The sequence below is a fragment of the Argentina silus genome (genome assembly GCF_951799395.1).
Source record: "Argentina silus genome assembly, chromosome: 5".
Taxonomy (NCBI): domain Eukaryota; kingdom Metazoa; phylum Chordata; class Actinopteri; order Argentiniformes; family Argentinidae; genus Argentina; species Argentina silus.
The window spans coordinates 12,772,483-12,794,860 of record NC_139659.1 but is presented as its reverse complement, the minus strand read 5'-3'; the positions used below and the strand labels follow the sequence as shown (position 1 = coordinate 12,794,860).

The following is a 22,378-nucleotide window of genomic DNA, read 5'->3' as shown; positions in this document are numbered from 1 at the left end:
ACCAACTCTGCTCCACATTCAAGTCAGCTTATCTGCATGTGATGTGATAAGACACTGTTAAAGGCACTACGTCGACGATTGAAATTCTGTAGATTGTTCACGTTTCTATATATATTTTTTATTTTTTTTTGTTCACAAAAGGATCACCTCACCGAAGGCCTCGTCCCATTCATTCACTGTGCATAGAAATATAGTTTGTAAACGGTAGCACTTCTTCCATATCCATCACATCAGCACTTTCCATTTAGGAAATTAATGAAAATGCTTTCAATTGTCAGGGCACGGCTTCTGGTGCCTGGGAGTTGGACTCCATCCAATGCTGACCGACCGTTTGGCCATTCTAAAAAAATCAACTCCACCGATCAGACCTGGGCAACATAGACTGGATGTATTTGAAATGCTTTGAAATACTTGAAACACTGACGTGTGCTTGGTTTTGTGCACTTTCCTAAGACGACTCCTTGGCTTCAGGGGTGCCAAGCGAAGTGTCAAGCCCACCTCCAAATATTTGAAACCATACTATGAATACCTAGTTTGCTCAGGTCTGTCTCTCCCAACAGATCAGGAGACACCACACTGTAACACTTACATGGCATTTCTGACATGCTCACACATACTGTCTCTGGTCTGTCTCCTGGTACTCCTGGTACTACTGGTACTAGCATCAACGTTAGCTGGGTGTTAAACGCGGCGCTTTATACTGCAATTCATCGAGGCACACGGTAGCGCCTGTATTTAAAAATCTACAAACTTTCTATCAAAAAAAGGAGACACTCGCATTGATAGGCTTAATGTTGCGTGTACGTCTATAAAAAGTAGCGTGCGAGGTGAATTATCGCTAATCAGTTATCGCTAATCATTTCATTAGTAATCAAAAAACAGCTTGTGCTACGATGTGATGCTGCTGGTAGATGGGGGGGGGGGGGGGCGTGGGGGGGGTCCAGCTGGTTTGGATGTGTCTGTGCCACCAAATGCCACCCTATACACACACCGTGGCTCACAATGACACTGAGCCATCTCCAGTGGATTTTATGCTGCCGCCGCCTCCTCGGCCGTATCTGATTAAACCACAAAACAGATGGAGAGAATAAACTGGTGCCACCCGGAGGAGAAGAAAGGCTTTGAAGTGGCTGCATGGGCACTTTCCCCCCCGCTGTGTTCGGGACACGCTGAGCATCAAACCTGCCACGCCGGCCGTGACCGGGAAGAAGTGTCCCGCCTCCGTTTCTTCTCCTTTTTATCACAATCTAGCGTGCCAGACAGGCGCTGAGGCTGACGGACAGAGATGAGAGTGTGTGTGTGTGTGTGTGTTGTGTGTGTGAGAGAAAGAGAGATGTGTGTGTGTGTGTGTGTGTGTGTGTGTGTGTGAGAGAGATGAGTGTGTGTGTGAGCTGAGAACACATCACTAGGCAGCCATGACAGAGGAAGCACCACATCCTTGTGTGAGGGAACAGTAAATCAGTCTCCACCATCTCCAAGTGGCTAGTCAGAGAACGCAACCCCACACACAGCTGCCATGGAATGGGAATAGATCGGACTGGAATGGGACCGGAATGGAATGGAATGGGACTGGATGGGACCGAATGAACTGTAGAGACTGGAGAGACGGCTGGATGCAGTGAGTTCTGCCTGTATTTGGGTCTGGAAGGCAGGGTCCGTGTGTTAGGGGGGCAGCCTGGGAGGCAGGGTCCGTGTGTTAGGGGGGTAGCCTGGAAGGCAGGGTCTGTGTGTTAGGGGGGCAGCCTGGAAGGCAGGGTCTGTGTGTTAGGGGGGCAGCCTGGAAGGCAGGGTCCGTGTGTTAGGGGGGCAGCCTGGAAGGCAGGGTCCGTGTGTTAGGGGGGCAGCCTGGAAGGCAGGGTCAGTGTGTTAGGGGGGCAGCCTGGAAGGCAGGGTCAGTGTGTTAGGGGGGCAGCCTGGAAGGCAGGGTCAGTGTGTTAGGGGGGCAGCCTGGAAGGCAGGGTCAGTGTGTTAGGGGGGCAGCCTGGAAGGCAGGGTCAGTGTGTTAGGGGGGCAGCCTGGAAGGCAGGGTCAGTGTGTTAGGGGGGCAGCCTGGAAGGCAGGGTCAGTGTGTTAGGGGGGCAGCATTCACGGTCTGGACTCATCATTCTCAGGCTCGTTCCCTCGCAGCTTCCTTCCTCGGGGGGGTGAGGGAGAGCTGTGGGGGCTGCAGGAGGGAGGCTGGGGGGAGTGGGGGGAGGATAAGGGGCTCACGTTGTTAGCAACGACGAGGGGTGGGTGTCGCCTGCGCCTCATCTCCAGTTCTTCGTCCTGAGGAAGAGGATGAACGACAGTGAGTGTGTGTGTGTGTGTGAGACATAACAAGTTCTTCTCAGGCTATGCAAGTCTCAAAGGAGACAAGCTTTAAAATGGCCGCTTACCAATCACTTCATGCAAGGAAAGTGGCCTATACAGTAGCTCGTGGAAATGACCACGGTTATGAAAGCTTTTAAAACCTTCAAAAGAGAAACATAGAAACCAAACATCTGCATTCAACCCAGACTGATTCCCAGTGGTGGGTGTGGCCACACCGTATCAGCAGTGTCAGCAGTCTCCTCCCCCTCTGTGTGTTCGCTGTAGTGATTGGACAGCTCCATGTCTGAGAACGCGCTCTCCATCGCCTCCTCCTCATAGTCTGTATGGTAGTCGGACTCCTCTGAGAGGGAGTGGGAGGAGGGGTGGAGAGAGAGAGAGAGAGAGAGACGAAAGGGGTGACGGTGCAGTGGAAGAAAGGCAGTGAGAGGTGGAAGAGTGGAGGGAGTGATGGAAAAAGAAGGGGATAAGAGAAAAAAAAGAGAGAGAGAGAGGGAGAGGTGTGGGGACCATCATAAAACTTCAGTCAGGTCACAGACACACGCAAATCACCATCCACCAAACCACTACCTTCTCCCTGAAACACACTCTTCTGAAAACACACTCATCTGAAAACACACTCATCTGAAAACACACTCATCTGAAACACACTCATCTGAAAACACACTCATCTGCTAATTGAGTTTGACACCAAAAACAACCATCCCGTCTCAGACAGCCCAAACAACAGCAAGGAAAAGCAAGCTAGCAGGACAACAAAGAACCAGACAGAATTAGCATATCTTCCCCAGGACAGCAATGGGGAGGAGGCAGCATGCCAAGCCCATGAAAGAGTAAAGAGGGGGATGACAAGCGAGTAGCACAGAAGGCCAGCGGAGGAGGGTAAATAACCCTTGACATAAATATTCAACTGCTTCAGCTGTGCAGGTGTAACCATAAGGTAAACACAGCTAGCGACTGGAGGCAGCTTCATATGATAGCTTAGTGGTTTTTATTTATCCACACATCTAAAACCGTAGCCATGGCAACAAAGGGTAGAACTCCTGTTTTAGAATAGTAAATAAAACAATTATTATTAAATGCATAACCAGTCACTATGGACGCGTTTCCCCATCTGCCTCCCTCACCACAGCCCTGGCTACACAGCATTCAGACACGTATCAAAACTACTTTAACTATCTTTTTTCATGGTTGAGCACGCCTTTTCCTTATTATTATTATTATTATTATTATAGCGGTGATGGACCTGCTGATGCAAGTTGAACAATTACACATCTCCATGGGGCTCTGCCCTGCCCTGCTCTGCTGTAGGTACAGGTCAATAGTCTCTGCCCTGCTCTGCTCTGCTCACCCTAACTCTAACCCTAGGTACAGGTCTCTGCTCACCCTAACCCTAACCCTAGGTACAGGTCTCTGCTCACCCTAACCCTAGTTACAGGTCTCTGCTCACCCTAAGCCTAACCCTAGGTACAGGTCTCTGCTCATCCTAACCCTAACCCTAGGTACAGGTCTCTGCTCACCCTAACCCTAACCCTAACCCTAGGTACAGGTCTCTGCTCATCCTAACCCTAACCCTAGGTACAGGTCTCTGCTCACCCTAACCCTAACCCTAGGTACAGGTCTCTGCTCACCCTAAGCCTAACCCTAGGTACAGGTCTCTGCTCACCCTAACCCTAACCCTAGGTACAGGTCTCTGCTCACCCTAACCCTAACCCTAGGTACAGGTCTCTGCTCACCCTAACCCTAGGTACAGGTCTCTGCTCACCCTAACCCTAACCCTAGGTACAGGTCTCTGCTCACCCTAACCCTAACCCTAGGTACAGGTCTCTGCTCACCCTAACCCTAACCCTAGGTACAGGTCTCTGCTCACCCTAACCCTAGGTACAGGTCTCTGCTCATCCTAACCCTAACCCTAGGTACAGGTCTCTGCTCACCCTAACCCTAGGTACAGGTCTCTGCTCACCCTAACCCTAACCCTAGGTACAGGTCTCTGCTCACCCTAACCCTAACCCTAGGTACAGGTCTCTGCTCACCCTAAGCCTAACCCTAGGTACAGGTCTCTGCTCACCCTAACCCTAGGTACAGGTCTCTGCTCACCCTAACCCTAACCCTAGGTACAGGTCTCTGCTCACCCTAAGCCTAACCCTAGGTACAGGTCTCTGCTCACCCTAACCCTAGGTACAGGTCTCTGCTCATCCTAACCCTAACCCTAGGTACAGGTCTCTGCTCATCCTAACCCTAGGTACAGGTCGTTAGTCTCACCGTCGACTAGCGCAGGTTTGACAGGCTCGATGCGGGACACGATCTCTGCCAGGTCAGTGAAGGAGGCGTTGGGACAGGTCACCATCTGCAGGACAGAACATAGGGGTCACTCACAGTCAAGAGAAACCACACAGGATCACTCACAGTCATGAAATACACAGAGGGTCACTCACAGTCAAGAAACCACACAGGATCACTCACAGTCATGAAATACACAGAGGGTCACTCACAGTCAAGATACACACAGAGGGTCACTCACAGTCAAGAGAAACCATACAGGGTCATTCACAGTCAAGATACACACAGAGGGTCACTCACAGTCAAGAGAAACCACACAGCGCTTCTTACAACATCCATTACACAACAAAATAATGATAAAACATTAAAAAGAGAAGTAAGATTTCAACCATTCAATAGCAATGACTGAGCTCTTTTGTCTCCCCCCCTCCCTCCCTCCCTCCCTCCCTCCATCCATCTCTTACGTTGTTGCTCTGCGTGTTGTGAAACTCCTCTTGGTGTCTGTCCTTCAGCATCTTCTCCACCACTCCACTGCGACCCCACACATCAAACACCGTCTTCCCATGCTGGTAGCCCACCTCCTACACACACACACACACACACACACACACACCACTTTGCTGGATCTAATATTGGGTCTCAGCTGTTTCAAACCTTTTCACACGTTCAGACTGAGACCTGAAGGGAGAGCAGGTTAGTAGGAAAGGAGGTGTGAAGGATGGAGGGAGGTGAAGAGGAAGAGATTGTGAGAAAGAGCGAGAAAAGGATAGAGAGACAGACAGCAGAAGACACAGGGAGAGAGAGAGAGAGAGAGAGAGAGAGAGAGAGAAAGGGATAGAGACAGACAGCAGAAGACAGAGAAAGAGAGAGAGAGAGAAAGAAAGAGAGAGAGAGATAGACACTCACAGCGATCTCGTCGAACTTGCCAAACTCCAGCGTTCTGTATCGGTCTATAGGAGGTCTGATGTACTCGCAGTAGTCGCTGTTCTTCACAGACTCCAGCTGCCTCACACAACACACGTATGCCAGCCGCGTCTGGATCTCCGCCATGTTCAGCACCTGGGGTCAAAGGTCACAGCCAGAGTATATCAACCAGTCAAATCGTTGCCAATCGGCTGCAAAACGGCGACCGAACAAGTGAACAAAATAGGCTGTAACACATCTGACTCCTCCTCCTCCTCCTCCCTCTTCCCTCGTCCCCCCGCCCCCTCCGTCCTCCTCCTCCCCCCCCCCTCCTCCCTTCTCCTGCACCCCCCCCAGCTCCCCCACCTTGACTTTCTCCGCCAGGGGGTTGAGGCGTTTCCAGAGCAGCCACCAGCCGGAGAGCGAGTCTCCATAGTTGGTGAGGTTGGTCTCGTCCTGGCTGCCCACGTCGATGGCGATCACCACCTTGGCGCCCATCGAGCGTGCCACGTCCGCTAGAGGAGGAGGACAGAGGAAGAGAGAGAAGAGGACAGAGGAAGAGAGGACGAGAGAGGAGGAGGACAGAGGAAGAGAGAGGAGAGGACAGAGGAAGAGAGAGGAGAGAGGAGGAGGAGAGAGGAAGAGAGGACGAGAGAGGAGAGGACAGAGGAAGAGAGAGAAGAGGACAGAGGAAGAGAGAGGAGAGGACAGAGGAAGAGAGGGGAGAGGACAGAGGAAGAGAGAGGAGAGAGGACGAGGACAGAAGACAGACGGAGGAGAGGACGTTAACCTCTTAAGCACCACGGGCCCAAATTCTGCTTTAATTTGACTATTAATTAGTTTACGTCTTTGTCACGTGTAGTATGCTATTCTGAACTATGAGCATGTCCACAAAAAACGTCAAGGTGTTACCTATCAAATGGCGTGTTGGTGGGTGGGGGGGGGTTGGGGGGACTGTACAAAAAATGACCACATTCCAACGATTGATTGGATTGGATTGCATGGCTAATAAAACACTGGTAGTTTGTGGAGACCTGGCAGGTTGTTGATGTAGCCTCCATCCATGAGCAGGTGTCCGTCTTTGGGGTCACAGAGAGGGGGGAGGTACCCAGAGAGAGACATGCTGGCTCTCACATACCTCCACAGAGAGCCTGGAGGACAGACACACAGACCCCCCCCTCCCATCAACATGGCTGCTTCACAAACACAACAGATGACGACAGAAGGGAGGAGACAGAGGGAGGAAGGAAGGGGGGGAGGGAGGTGGAGAGAAACACAAATAGAGCCCGGGGGACGTACCGTCAGTGTGTACTCTCATGGTGGAGGCGGTGATGTCAGTGGTGATGTTGAAATAGGGGATCCACAGGTCCTGTGGAGACAAATGGATATGTTGCATAAAACAGTATCAATGACACCAGGAGACCCTCCACCTGTTTCACCTCTCCCTGAAGCTCTGAGAGATGTCTACTTCTCGTGAAAGTAAAACAAAATAAGAAAAAGAAATTCATTCGAATGGATGATCTACTCCATCAAAGTGCTGTGAGAGTGTCTCACCTCTATCTGTTTGCCCTTGAAGACGGTGTTGATGCCGGAGTTGAAGGCGGCGCCAGAGAACATGGAGGTCACAGGGTAGGTCAGGTCCAGAACCTTCTTAAACACCGACGTCATCTCCTACAGGGACACATGGGGTCAACAGGTCACACACTGACACTGGAAACGTGAATACATACTGGATTAGTGTTATTATTATTATTATTATTATTATTATTATTAGGATCTCTTCGTTGTCCAAAAGTCAGAGCAACATTAATAATTATTATTTAATAATAATAATTCACTTTATTTATATAGCACCTTTTTAATACAATGTTACAAAGTGCTTTACAAATAGATATAGATCTGCAAATAAAAACTAAAATATAAGTAGAAACAGTAAAACACAACACACTAAAAAGAATAAGGGCAGCATCAATTAAAGGCAAGTCGATAAAAATGAGTTTTAAAGAAAACATTTAAAAAGAGAATACTGATCTTGCTAGCCTAATATGCTCAGGCAGGTTGTTTCAGAGTCTAAAGAGAACTCTGGAACAGCCTCAAGGGATCTTGAGGATCTTAGGCTGCGCTGAGGCTAATTTGAATTCACATCATCCGTTTTGAATATAAACAGGTGTGAATCAGGTGCTGCATGTAGCTGGGTTCTCACCATGGCCCACTCTCTGGCCCTCATCCTCATGCGACTGTGGCTGCGGTCCTCAGCGTACAGCGCCCCCATCAGGGAGCCGATGGAAGTGCCTCCCACCAGATCCACAGGGATCCCTGCCTCGCTCAGAGCACGCAGTACCCCCACTTGAGAACAGCCCCTGAGAGAGAGAGAGAGAGAGAGGGTGAGAGGGAGAGAGAGAGAGAGAGAGAGACAGGGTGAGAGAGAGAGAGAGAGAGAAACAGGTTGGTAAGAGTTGCGTGTTGTGTGATGGGCAGAGGAGAGGAGGGTGGATGTGGCCTTCTTCCACACGTTTCCTCTGCAGATGGACTCACAGCTGTTACAATCTCAGGGTGTGTGTGTGTGTGTGTGTGTGGAGTAGGAAGATCACACATTCACCCAGCAGCCCAGCCCAGACACAGACACAAGCACCCTCATTACAGTGAAAGGAAAACATTGCGGTGATGTTTTGATGACATTCATTATCATGTTTGCGGTTTGTTGTACATGACACTCCCACAAGTCATCTTCCCTCATGTTAACTGTGTTGGTGTATCTGTATCTCTACCCTTCTCTATATGTCACCTGACCGACAGGATGTCAACAAACATGACCGTCACTTTCACCAAAGCACATTCATATGATAGTAGCAGATACACATACTCGGGGGGGGGGGGGGGGGGGGGGGGGTTAAGAGAGAGAGAGAGAGAGAGAGAGAGAGAGAGAGAGGGGGAGAGAGAGAGAGAGACGAGAGGAACCAACCTGGAGTCATCCTGAACACGACAACACACAAACACAAACACAGGACAAACAAGAGGAGAAGAGGGTAAGAAGACAAATGAGAAGTAAGACGGGATGAATAGAGAGAGAGAGAGAGAGAGAGAGAGAGAGAGAGAGAGAGAGAGCCTACAAGAGCAGCACACACGTGAAGTCAGCCTTTTAGTGAGAGGAAAACAACAGTGTTTCGTGCATTAGAACAGACAATCCTCTATGCGACATCATTCATATCTACAGCGCATTCGGAAAGTATTCAGACCCCTTCTATAGGGGGTCACGCTAGAGACATCAGCAACCACGCCGTGAGGTCAGAGGTGAGTGGGTCAGAGGTCGCCGTACCTGGCCCCTCCTCCTCCCAGGATGAGGGCGATGGAGTTGCCTGTCAGCACTCTGGCCAGGCGGGAGAAGTCTGAGTGGATGTCGGCTGGCTTCTGGAACACACGCTGGTACATCTCTCTCTGGAACAGCAGCAGACAGGGGAGAGAGGCAGACATGGATTGGAGTTAAGTGTGTGTGTGTGTGTGTGTGTGTTGTGTGTTGTGTGTCTATGTGTATGTGTGTGTGTACCAGTTTGGGCAGGCTCCTGTTGGAGAAGACCCTTCGGGGGCAGGACAGGTGCAGGTGTGTGTGTATGTGTGTGTGTACCAGTTTGGGCAGGCTCCTCTTGCTGAACACCCTGCGGGGGCAAGACAGGTGCAGGTGTCTGGAGATCCAACTCCTCATGTTGAGCCAGTCTACGGTTCCCCTGGGCGGGGGTCCGTCCTCCCTGTGCAGCAGAACCAGCTGCTTCTGGGCCCTCACCGCACTGCCCTCCAACATACGCTCCAGCTAGGGGTCAAAGGTCAGGGGCCAAAGGTCAGGAAAGGAGGTGTTTTGAACATTAGACTCATCCTATAAGACATACACTGACTGAACACTTTATTAGGAACGCCTGTACACCTTCTCATGGTGGTGGCGGTGTAATGGTGTGGGGAATGTTTTCTTGGCACACTTCGGGCCCGTTAATACCAATCATCGTTTGAATGCCACAGCCTACTTGAGTATTGTTGCTGACCATGTGCATCCTTTCATGGTCACAATTTACACATCTTCTAATGGCGACTTCCAGCATGATAATGCACCATGTCACAAAGCAAAACTCGTCTCAAACTGGTTTCATGAACATGACAATGAGATCAGTGTTCTTCAGTGGCCTTCCCAGTCACCGGATCTGAATCCAATAGAACACCTTTGGGATGTGGTAGAACGGGAGATTCACAGCTTGAAAGTGCACCTGAAAAATCTGCAGGAATTGCGTGATGCAATCATGTCATCATGCCATGAAGAATTGAGGCTGTTTTGAGAGCAAAGGGAGGCCCTACCCAGTATTAGTATAGTGTTCCTAATAAAGTGCTCAGTGAGAAAGAGAAATTCCCCTCCCTGTCGCCGCTCAAGTGAATTTCCTTGTTCTGCTGCGTAGCCTTACTGTGATGGACACACGTAGTCCGTATGTGTGGTATTTCTCTCTTTACCCCAGTAAACCTAAGCTGCCATATCAGGGATAAGTGGTCAGCAAAGGTCAGACCTGCAACCAACAAACCCAACCCAACCAACCGACAGACTGTTCCTGTATCATGGGTTATGGTTCATTAGGTCCCACAGGTTCCAGTATTTCAGCAAGGGAGGAGGGAGGGAGGGGGAAAGAGAAAGAGAGAGAGAGAGAGAGAGAGAGAGAGAGAGAGAGAGAGAGAGAGAGAGAGAGTGAGTATGTGTAAGTGTGTGTGAGTGGCAGGGCGAGTAGAGCTATGACTCATTCTGCTCCTGAGCAAATATTGATCCAACTCTCCAGTTTTGTCTTCACCTCCATTTTAAAGTGAACACATTATTTTTCTCCATAATCCTTTTTTTTTTCCCTCCTGTGGAGGCAATTTCTTCCCCTCCATCTGGCCCACTTACTATACACTTTTTTCTAACCCTAACCCTCCCTCCCTCCCTCTCTCCCAGGTTCAAAAACATACCATTCATAGCAGGGTTGACCCTTAAGCCTGCTAAAGCCCAAAAGCAAACCCATGACTAAAGGAGCTGATGGATCTGCACTGACCTTAATCCCACATCAAACATGAACCTGCACTAGCTAGCATCACGCTAACTCTCTCTCCCCAGCCCCAGCCTCTCCCCTGGCCCCAGAAAGCTAACTCTCCAGCCTCTCCCCAGACCCCAGACAGCTAACTCTCCAGCCTCTCCCCAGCTCCAGCCTCTCCCCAGGCCCCAGACAGCTAACTCTCCAGCCTCTCCCCAGGCCCCAGCAGCAGAGGGGCCAGCCAGGCTCCACCACCCAGGCTGGTAACCATCCATCCACCATTACAAAGACTGGACTTCTAGGGTGCTTCCACTTCACATTGTAACTACAGAGGCAGCGAAGGCTTAAGATATATAGCAGCAGAGGCTAAAATGTTCTAAAAGACAGTATATGCACATTCACAGTGTGGACGCGCAGCTGCAAACACACTCAGGCTAAATATGAAATACAGGAAATAAATGAATAAAATAAAAACATAAATTAACATTCCACTGTCCACAAATCAAGTTAAAGTGAAGGGGAGGCAATGACTTTGGGATATCTGTTGTTGTCGTTGGCTGCAGACCAGCCCCGGGCCCATTCCCTGCCCCGCCCCCCACCCACCCCTCACCTCCCCCACAGCGGGGTCCTGCTCCCCCAGTCCCACGATGATGATGCAGTCGGCCTGGCGGATACAGCGCTGGGTCCAGGGGGTCAGGGTGGAGTCTGTCTGGTAGAGGACGATGCGGTGGATGTCCTCCTGCTGCCCCAGCCAACTGGACAGGCGGTACTCATGCACACTGGCGCACACACAGACAGGCACGTAGACAGAGAGACAGACAGACAGACAGGCACGCAGACAGAGAGACAGACAGGCACACAGGCAGGCAGGCACACAGACAGACAGACAGGCAAGCAGACAGGCACACAGACAGACAGGCAGGCACACAGACAGACAGGCAGGCACACAGACAGACAGGCACGCAGGCAGGCACACAGACAGACAGGCAGACCGACACGCAGGCAGGCACACAGACAGACAGAGCGAGAGAGAGAGAGAGAGAGAGAGAGTGAGGGGGGCAGGCAGGGATTTCCAAATATCACAGTTGAACGGTAATTCACACAAACGAGTCCAACATCGTCCACTGCTTACTTGTCGAGCGCGGCAGCTCCCAGGCGCTGTTTGATGCTGTCACTGGTCAGCAGTAGGGTGGGGCCTATGATGGAGGACCATAGGAAGGAGAGGGTATTAATCCTATCATCCATAGAGATGAGGAAGCTCTGCTGATGTGAAGTATTAAGACAGCCTTGAACAAACCAAATGAAGGGAGAAAAGTAATGTGGATGTGTGTGCATGTGTGGTTTTGTGTGTGTGTGTGTGTGTGTGTATGTGTGTGTGTGTGTGTGTGTGTGCATGTGTGTATGTGTGTGTGTGTGTGTGTGTGTGTGTATGTGCACGTGTGGTTTTGTGTGTGTGTGTTCATTCAATCATGTCCATAACTGTTAGAAGTAATCATTGGAAATAAATGTATGTCTTATGTTTGACCCGTCATCTATTTTTCAGTGTTTTATTTTCTTATTCTATGTGTGTGTGTGTGTGTGTGTGTGTGTGGTTACCGATGGCGATGAGTGCGTGCTGCAGCTCCAGGGTGAAGGCAGTGAGAGGCACCTCCTCAGACACAGGCAGCACTGTGACAGTGGACAGGTTGGAGGCTGGGCTCCCTGCGTCCCACTTGCTGCCAGGGGTGTGCAGGGCCAAGCCACGCGCTGGAACACCACACACAGAACAGCTTGATAAAGGACACCCGAAGATTAAAACGCTCATCATAGATAAAAGACAGCAAATTAGGCTTTATACATGACTTTGGATGGTTGAACGCAAGCCCAGCATCACACAGACCCAGACCCGCACGCCCGCACGCACGCCCGCCCGCCCGCACGCATGCACGCACGCACGCACCTGTCAGAGGACCATTGACTTGCTGCAAGATCTTCTGCCCGAGTAGGTGGATCAATCTGGTAACCACCTGAAACAAACAACTCTTGTGTGAGTGTGTATTTACCTCTACATGTTTGAGAACATGCAGCGAGTTGTTGTGTGTGTGTGTGTGTGTGTGTGTGAGTGAGTGAGTGAGTGAGTTTGTGTGTGTGTATGTGTCCTACATACCTGAGGGAACCTCCTCTTGATGGAGCTGAGAGCGCCCTCTGGCAGCTTGGCCAGCTCTGAGTCTCGTACAGCGTGGACTGTGGTGGCTCTGTTCTGGTGGGTCAGGGCCTCCACCTGGGCAGGGACACAGGAACACCACCAGTCAACAATCAGTCAATTGTGGCCTGCGGTGGTCCAGTGGTCTAGCACCACGGCATGGGGTGGTGCAGTGGTCTAGCACCACAGCCTGCGGTGGTCCAGTGGTCTAGCACCACGGCATGGGGTGGGCCAGTGGTCTAGCACCACAGCCTGGGGTGGTCCAGTGGTCTAGCACCACAGCCTGGGGTGGTCCAGTGGTCTAGCACCACGGCATGGGGTGGTGCAGTGGTCTAGCACCACAGGCCTATAGTGCACACACATGCCCTTGTTGGCATGGGTTTGAATCAGGCCCATGCCCTGCTGACATACCCTCTCCTTAATTTCCTGTCTTTCTCTAGTGTCTCTATCCAATAAAAAGCTGAAAAATAGTGGGACTACCACACTCCCAAAATTAACCTTTTTATTTTTTTTTATTTTTTTTTTTCAATCAGTGAATTAACACCCTCATTAAACAGGAAATCGCACAAAACGTCCTTCTGAAAGTCTGGCGGCCGATTGTAAATCCAATTTAAAACTCCATCCCCAGTGCTAAAATAAGAACCAAGTCCCAAACACCCAGGTCAATAGTAACACGAGACAAAAACACCGTGGCCACCTGACTTCCAGAAACACCACTGTGTCTCCCGTGTCCATTTTTTCCAACAGCGCCCGTGACCTTTAATATCAAAGAGCAGGCTCAGCCTCTAATGGGACACGGCGGAGGTGGTGATGGTGACGTAGACGGCGGCTAATTCTGTCTCCCAGCAGCCCCGGGAACCCTGACGAGCTCATCACTCTGCTCCCCCGAACCCATTCCCACGGACACCGTAACTACGGATACCCCTCCGGAGCCGGTAACCATGGCATCGGCTTGGCCAGGTATTCTTAGCAGCGCGGGCGTCACCGCGGAGACGGGCGCGCGTGGGGGGCATCAGCCAATGGGTGAGTGACAGAGTGATGAATAGCGATGGTGTGGGTCTGTGGAGAGGGAGGGAGGGGGCGGGGTGGTTACCTAGCAGAACTAAACACTGTTATCCTACTGGGCGTCTGGGCGGGGAGGCTGACACACACACACACACACACACACACACACACACACACACACACACACACACACACACACACACACACACACACACACACACACACACACACACACACACACACACACACACACACACACACACACACAAATAGTCTGGCTTTAAGCACGATCCCGCTGACAGTGTGAGTGTGTAGCTGTGTGGACGCGCGTCTACGATCGATACGACCGTACGGATGAATGGATTCTCAAAGAAGTCAAGACTTTTGTTCTCCTGGTGAGTTCAGAGCTTTTACCACATGACCCTTACCACACCGATGAGGTCACCGCGGCCGTACTCCCCGGTCAGCTCCTTCTTGCCGTCCTCCTTCATGATGACGGAGCGCAGGCGTCCGCTGAGAACGATGAAGGTGCTGTCTGACTTATCCCCCTGCCTGGGGGACAGAGAAAGAGTGTGAGTGTGTGTGTGTGTGTGTGTGTGTGTGTGTGTGTGTGTGTGTGTGTGTGTGCGCGCGCGCGCCTAAGACACAGAGACATCGTAAATCCTAATCAAAACAATGCCACGTCAACATCACAATACCCAAGGTGTGTGGGTGCGATGGCAGTGACATCAGGACATTCATTAACATGTTTGTGGTTATGACTAATCACTCTTTTCAGTCTTACACATATTCCATGAATGAAAAAGACTCCATTCCAACCTTGCCATGCCAGTAAAGCTCCAATCACAGGAGTGTGTGAAAGAGTAGATTAAGTGAGTGTTAAGGGAGTGTGTCAGACAGAGTAGATTAAGTGAGTGTTAAGGGAGTGTGTGTGTGAGTGTGTGTGTGTGTGTGTGTGTGTGTGTGTGTGTGTGTGTGTGTGTGTGTGTGTGTCTGGGCATACACCTGAGTAATGTGTGTGTTTGTCTCTGTCTGTCTGTCTGTCTCTGTGTGTGTGTGTGTGTGTGTGTGTGTGTGTGTGGATGAGGAGGACACCTGTAGACAGCCCTGCCGGCCTCCACAGCCATCCAGTCCAGAGCGAAGTCTATCTGCCTGACGAAGGAGGACATCCTCCGCACCACCGTGTGGGCTACGTTCAGCACCACCGTGGGCTCTGCACGCATGATCCTGAGGGGGGGGAGGGACGAACACACACACACACACACACACACACACACACACACACACACACACACACACACACACACACACACACACAGACAAACACACACATTACTCAGGTGTATGTATGGCCACACACACACACACACACACACACACACACACACACACAAAGCAAAGCAAACAAAAAACGCCCAAGTGTGTGTACAATATGCCTATATGAAAACGCCCTCAGCATGCGTAAAAGCCTTGTGACTGACTCGTAGAAGTGAGTCTTGGAGATGGAGAGGAAGCTGCAGTCCCGGTGGGCTCTGACGGTGAAGATGAGGGGCTCTCCTGTCAGCACGGCCAGCTGGCCCACCAGCTCCCCGGGGTGGGTCAAAAACAGACATGTGTCCTCCTCCCGGTCGATCATCCGCTGGTACACATGCAGCAGCCCCGAGATCACAAACTGGATACTCACCTCCTAAAACACAGAGGAGGACACACACACGCACACGCACACGCACACGCACACGCACACACACACGCACACACACACACACACACACACACAGCATTGAGATATCATGGATCACACACACACACACACACGCACGCACATCACACACAAACATCACACAGACAGTAACACACAGCGTTGAAATGTCATGGATCGGACCCTAGAAACAGAGAAGGAAAGGACAGATGGATTTAAAGGGTGAAGTGGTGGTGGTCTGACCTGGTCTCCCTGGCGGGCCACCACAGAGCCTGCCTTCACCTGGTGCAGCGTCACCCTGCCTTCCAACAGACTGGGCTCCTGGGAGAGGGAGAGAACGAGAGAGAACGAGAGAGAGAGAGAGAGAGAGATAGGTAGAGAGAGAGGGAGGAGAGGGATCATGGCAGGTCAGCAGGAGAGAGAGGGGGGTGAGGAGTGGAGAGGGAGAAGAATCCAGGACAACAGAGAGAGAGAGAGAGAGAGAGGGGGAGAGGGAGAGATGTGGATTCAGCACGAGAGAAAGAAATAGACTTAGAATTAGAGGGCACGTAATACAGACATCAGTTTACCAGACGCCCTTTAGACACATTCTCTTCATTCTCTCACCCACCACCACCACCACCACCCTCTCCTTCCCCCTCTCCCTCTCCCCCTCCCTCTCCCCCTCCACTCACCCGGAGAGGAATGATACCCAGCAGGTCCTTCTTGGCCGCCTGGAAGATGGCGCTGACCTTGCTGGGGTGGACCGGGTCAGAGCGCCCGGTGTTGTCTGTGTAGTGGAACACGGCCGAGGGCGTCTGCTGCATGGTAACACTCTTCTTCAGGATGGACTACAGGGGGGGTGGGGGGGGGAGAGAGAGAGAGAAATTCAGGTGGAAGTGTGTGTGTGTGTGTGTGTGTGTGTGTCAGTGTGTCTATTGTCCAATGCTTAAGAGAGGGAGCGGCTCACCTTATAAGCCACAGGGCTGGGGGGGCACTCATCAATGGTGACTCTGGCACGCTCATATGCCATGTTCAGGTCATTCCCTGCTCAAAGGACAGAGGGGTGTCTGAGTGTGTGTGTGCGTGTGTGTGTGTGTGTGTGTGTGTGTGTGTGCGCATGTGTGTGTCAGGCCTCACCTGTGCTGTCAGCAGGTGCAGAGATGGAACGGGCCCTCTTATACGAGTTGGAGGGGCTGTCCTTTCCTGCATCTGGACAACAAAGCAACATTGTGAGATCAGTTGGCTGTCTGCCTATGAGCAGACGTGTGTGTCTGTGTGTGTGTGAGTGCGAGTGTGTGTGTGTGTGTGTGTGACCTGTTTCTGCTGGCGTCTCCATGGATCCGGGGATGGGGTCCTCTTGGAAGTGGGGGCGACGCGGGACCCTCCCTGGACTCCCCTCTCCGATCACGCTGGCGACCGCCGCCAGGGGCACGGCCTGACGCTCCTGACCATCAGGAACAAAACAGGAAATGAACGTTCGAGTCCAACTTTTGACCAGCGGAGGCTAGGCGGAGGTAGAAACCGTAACGCACGGAACAGAACGAGGAATGGTATCAAACACGTGTCATTCCATTCCACGGAGTTACAACGAGCCTCCGATTTCTACCTCCACCTGCCTCTCCTGCTTTTGACTGACCCTAACCTATAGAGATGGACCACAAAACACGGGTGGACAGGAGACCTTTCTTGCTAAGCTACATCAAACTGAAAAGTCCCATCAGACTGAATTCATCTGTAAAAAAGCCAGCTGAGGACTACCGGGTCAAGGTGTAAGTGGAGTCTTCCACCACCCGACTCTGATGGAGGCAATACAGGTTTAACACTGATGGAGGAAACCAGGGGGAAGAGCCTTTCACAGTGACTGTCCTTTATATCACTTATGGGGGGGTTGTGAGCCATGCCATTCATTTTTTACTGAGCTTGATGACTCTTTATGGAGGATAGAGTTATGATGCTGTGCTTAATGATGTGTGAAATTAGTTGTGTGTCTGTGTGTCCGTCCGTGTGTTTGTGTGTGTGTGTGTGTGTGTTTGTGTGTGGCTGACCGTATATTTTGAATAGGTGTAAAAGTGTGGGACTATCAACCCTCTTGAGAGTGTGTGTGTGTGTGCGTTCCTGCATGTGTGTGTATGTGTGTGTGCGCGTGTATGGTGTGTGTGTGTGTATGTATGTGTGTATGGTGTGTGTGTGTATGGGTGCGTCCGTGCGTGCCCGTGTGTGTGTGTGTGCGTGCGTGTGTGTGTGTGTGTTGATCCACCCCCCCTACCAGGTTGAAGAGCTCAGTGGTCAGGCCCAGGTAGTCATGCAGCGCCAGGAAGGTCACCCTCTGGAGTCGCACCATAATGATCTGGAACAAACACAAACGCATAGGAGGATCAAACACCACGACACAGCCGTGACCGTGATCAAACGCCACAACGCAACAATGACCGTGATCAAACAGTCTGCAGCCTGCGTCGTCCTAAACATCCTGCACGGCAACGCCTCCTACTTCAAAACCCAAACAGAGTTCAATCATGACCCCCTATAAGTCATGTCCTGTTTGTCTGAAGCGTTGTTTTGAGAGAGAGAGAGAGAGAGAGAGAGCGTGTGATTGGGTTGTACCTGGATGACCCGGACCAGGGTCTCGGGGTACTTCTCGAACACGGACTGGAAGGCGGAGGCGGGCAGACGCAGGATGGTGGAGCGGGACGCGGCGCGCGCCGACACTGTCTTGTAGGGGGCGGGATATCCCTGACGAACACATCAACGGACCAGTCAGAGAGAAGGGGGGGGGGGGGAGATAACGACAGAGAGGAAGAAGGGATTTAGGGGGGGATGAGTTTGAACGAAGAAAAGGAGAGGAAGGTGGAGAATTGATAAAATGACAGATTGATAAAAATCTCTCTATATATATATGGCAGCATGGAGAGAGAGACAGAAAGAGAGAGACAGAGAGAAAGAAAGAGAAAGAGAGGGGGAGAGAGAGAGAGAGAGAGAGAGAGATCTAATGAGCAGCGAAGAGTCAGGATGACAAACGAACAGAGGGACAGTAGAGAAAGACAGGGGGAGGCATGGGCAAAGAGATGGAGAGATGGACGGATGGAGAAAAAGAGAAGGAGGAGGGATAGAGGGAGAGATGGATGGGTGGATAGAAATGGCTAAAGGAGAGGTGAGATCAGGGGAGGAGGAGGAAGAGGAGGAGGAGAAAGAGGACAGAGGCAGGGCGTCTGCTCTGCCAGATGGAGGGAGATGAGCTCACAGTGATGATGTCCAGAATACTGAGCAGGCTGTGGACACTGTCTCCAGGGAGCACGTCCTTCACCACCGGCTCTGTGCCGTCCTGTAGCAACAGACACACACACACACACACACACACACACACACACACACACACACACACACACACACACGATCAGAGGGAACTAGGAGCAACAATTATAAAGATGTCCTCCCGTACTAATGCACTTTTATATGGTATGCATGGAGCACAATCCAGTATACAGTGTGTAAAAATAGCCAGAAAACAGTCAAAATGTTTACCTATGACAGCCCCTAGGGTCATAGGATGACTCGCATAGAAGCCTCTCAAAAGGTAGGTTTTGCAAAAAGCCAGAGTATGTCTTAGTCACAGTATGAGCTTATCTTACATCTAATAGTAAACGCAGGGATTTCACTTTGGTCAACGCAAAGACTTTTCAGGGGATTTAGTAGCTGTTTGGTGGGGATGGTGTGGGGGGGTCTTACGTGGTCGTGGATGCAGAGCTCTAAGCGTCCGTCCTGAACCACGTAGATGCTGTCATCGTCGTCGCCCGGACGGAACAGCCCCTCCCCCTCCTGCAGCTCCACAAACACCATGTGACGACACAGCTCCAGGAACAGGGGCTTCTCAAAGTGGCCCAGGACCCTGAGCGTGCACACACACACACACACACACACACACACACACACACACACACAGTCAGCACACACAGTCAGCACACACAGCATCTGACATGTGTGAGTGTGTGTGAGTATGTTTACAACCACATTGTGATTACCTGACGTTCTTGAGCATGTAGAGGACCTCAGAGGGCAGGTTGGAGTTCTGCACATCAAACTCTGTCAGGTCAGCCTCCAGCAGGGAGGGAGGGGGCTCCTTGGGCTGCAGGGTGGGGGGCTCCTTACGAATCCGCAGGATCCTGCAACACACACACACACACACACACACACACACACACACACACACACACACACACACACACACACACACACACACACACACACACACACACACACAGAAAGGAAATTAGGTGACTAGATGGCAGGAGATCAGACAGCGGTGCAGTGTGTCTTTGTTCGTCTCTGGAGATCCCACCTGCGTGCGATACTCAGGACTTTGGGTCTTTTGCGCGGGCGCTGCTTGGACACGGAGGTAGAGGACGGAGTGGAGGACAGGGTCTGGACCTGAGGGAGAGAGAGAAAAAGAGGGGGATGAAGTGTAGCAAGCTGCAGAATGCACAGACAGACTGGCATATTGTTCAGCATATTGTGCTATGCCCTCTAGTGAAGAAAACATATAACAGCCATTATTTTGTGTCATAATGAGCCTTAACAAAAAGGAGTCTCACACACTGAATTCCAATAAGCCCATGCAAGTGCTGGATGTGCAAAAATGGAAATGTCAAATGGGTAACAGGACATTGACATTGACAAACAAAATCCTGACCTCAATAGGGAAGCATAAACGGGTTGAAAAGAAAATTGGCATAGCCAAGGGGGCCAAGGGGATACCTGATACATAATGCATGGAATGCAGAAAAGCCTAAGTGACTTAGTGAAGAGTGACATGCCTTTCCCTGGTAAAGGAAACATGGAAGGTTTGAAATGGGATAGAGAGAGAGAGAGAGAGAAAGAGGAGAGAGAGAGAGAGTTAACAGAAAGTAGTGACTGACCTTCCTCATAATCTTTCTGCCATAGAAGAGCACCTTGTCCCTCTTCCTGAAGCGATAGCGTGGTACACCAGCCTGCTGCCCGCCTTACCACACACACACACACACACACACACACACACACACACACACACACACACACACACACACACACACACACACACACACACACACACACACACACACACAAATCAACAGGCCTACAGATAACACTGAAACATTCCTCATTGAATAGAGGGCAAAGTACAAAAAGACATTGAGAAGATAACAAAAATAAGCATCCATATATCGTAACACCCCCAAGAAAATTGAGCAGGGACACAAATTATGAAACCCACATTTCAGGATACAAACATTGAGGAAAACAAACTGTATGATTCCTACACAGATAATAATGGTTTGAATAACAACAAAAATATTATTTTTTTCAACTGTTTCAAACATTCATTAGGCTATTATCCCGTAATTATCCGTGCTGATGTGTTTAACCTTAGACCGATGACCTAAAGAAGTGTTTTATGTCATTTAATGTCAAGTCTAATGTCATGTATTGTCTTGCTAAAAGCTGGCCCTATGACACACACAGACACAGACACAGACACACACACAGGAAGAAGATCACCCACTAGCCAGCTTGTATCTCCTGTACAGAAATAGCACAACGACGCCAATCAGGGAAACCGCCACCACCGCCCCAATCAGCATGCCAGTCAACTAAACACAAAACAACACTTTTTAGTCAACAACAGAACATTACACTACAACCACAGGATCACATTTCAGAGAGGTCAGAGAGTCAGAGCAAAGTGAAAGGGGATGTAGGCCCCATGTGATAAGTCTGCTTCTTCTTTCAGTTATTTCTAGACATTCATGTTGGCAAAGGCTTAACTTTTAGGAAACCATTAGCTTTTTCTGAATTCTACAAAGCATGGAAAACAAATAGAACAGTGGGTTCACAATGGATTTCATAAAAGTTCCTGAGTGAATTTTGGTACCATGGTGGTCTGCATCCTCTCCTCCACAAACTGCTGCACTCGTGCCCTGATTTCAAGACTGCTAGGCACCCGGACCTGAGGAGAAACACACAAGCTCATACACCAAACAATCTGAACACAAACAGAACAGTAGGTTCACAATGGGTTTCATAAATGTTGCATGGTGAATTCTGGTACCATGGTTGTCTGCATACTCTCCTCCACAAACTGCTGCACTCGGGCCCTGATGTCATCACTGCTGGGCACCCGGACCTGAGGAAAATTATACACTGAGCTTTTCTGTGCTGACAAAAACAATATTGGATGTAATGTGAGTGCAACAAATACAAAATCTAGAGGCAATGGTCCTCTTAGAGACCTAAAGAAACGTCGGTGTAATGGAGAAGCTCATTAGCAACAAGTATTCGAATCTATGGCATGTCATGTGATCGTTTAAAAGTCACTCACGGCGCTGGTCCACTGACTTGCACTGGTCCAGCTGCACTGGTCCTCGCCATCCTCTTCCTCCTGCATTGCTGTGCAATCACAGGCGAGAGGAGAAGGAATATGTCTAAAGGATGTCAAAGCTGTGTCAGATGTCACACAACAAGATGCAGTGCGCTATTGTCATGTTATCTAACATTGCTTTACTCGAGTAGGTTACTAAGACTAGCACTGCGAGTCCAGGGCTATAAGAGGACACAATGATTGCGTCTAGCTAGCTAGCTAACATAATTGTAACCATAGCCTTAAGCAGCAACCTTTGGTGGTTGGAATACATTGTCCCATATGTGTCTACAAGGCTAGACAGTGAGCTAGCTAACGTTAGTTGGCTAGCAAAATACTGTAGTCAGAGGCATACTTCAGCTGAGCCAATGGCATGCACGACACATCATGTTCAAAATGTCCTAGCTATAGCGTAGCAACCTACCTTCAAAACTTCCCGGAGCAGCTTCTGCTCTTTTCTCTTCCAACCTCTAGCTATGAAACAATTATACAAACTTTTTTCATATCGTACCCTATGATCGTACCCCCACCCCAACTTGAACAACACGTACCAATCTCTGCTGTTGCCTTGATACCGTGTCACTCATCCC

The 22,378-nt window shown here is 50.4% G+C and overlaps 1 protein-coding gene across 1 annotated transcript; it reads right to left on the bottom strand.

Annotated features, from left to right (window-relative positions):
- Positions 1 to 217: 217 nt before the first annotated feature.
- On the bottom strand, positions 218 to 22,361 carry pnpla7a (patatin-like phospholipase domain containing 7a). The gene is made up of 37 exons (XM_083669376.1): positions 22,213 to 22,361; positions 21,750 to 21,817; positions 21,480 to 21,554; positions 21,303 to 21,377; positions 20,934 to 21,021; positions 20,311 to 20,393; positions 19,734 to 19,822; positions 19,417 to 19,557; positions 19,124 to 19,283; positions 18,639 to 18,719; positions 18,002 to 18,130; positions 17,664 to 17,744; positions 16,712 to 16,841; positions 16,535 to 16,606; positions 16,365 to 16,441; positions 16,090 to 16,245; positions 15,659 to 15,736; positions 15,198 to 15,403; positions 14,812 to 14,943; positions 14,145 to 14,268; positions 12,676 to 12,789; positions 12,469 to 12,535; positions 12,126 to 12,275; positions 11,662 to 11,725; positions 11,140 to 11,308; positions 9,116 to 9,298; positions 8,810 to 8,928; positions 7,697 to 7,853; positions 7,048 to 7,164; positions 6,793 to 6,862; positions 6,528 to 6,644; positions 5,860 to 6,008; positions 5,497 to 5,649; positions 5,055 to 5,171; positions 4,573 to 4,657; positions 2,529 to 2,653; positions 218 to 2,268 (listed from the first exon to the last, which is right to left on the bottom strand). The coding sequence occupies exons 2-37, from the start codon at positions 21,813 to 21,815 to the stop codon at positions 2,086 to 2,088; spliced, it is 4,182 nt and encodes a 1,393-aa protein (XP_083525502.1). The 5' UTR covers positions 21,816 to 21,817; positions 22,213 to 22,361; the 3' UTR covers positions 218 to 2,085.
- Between the last annotated feature and the right edge of the window lie 17 nt (positions 22,362 to 22,378).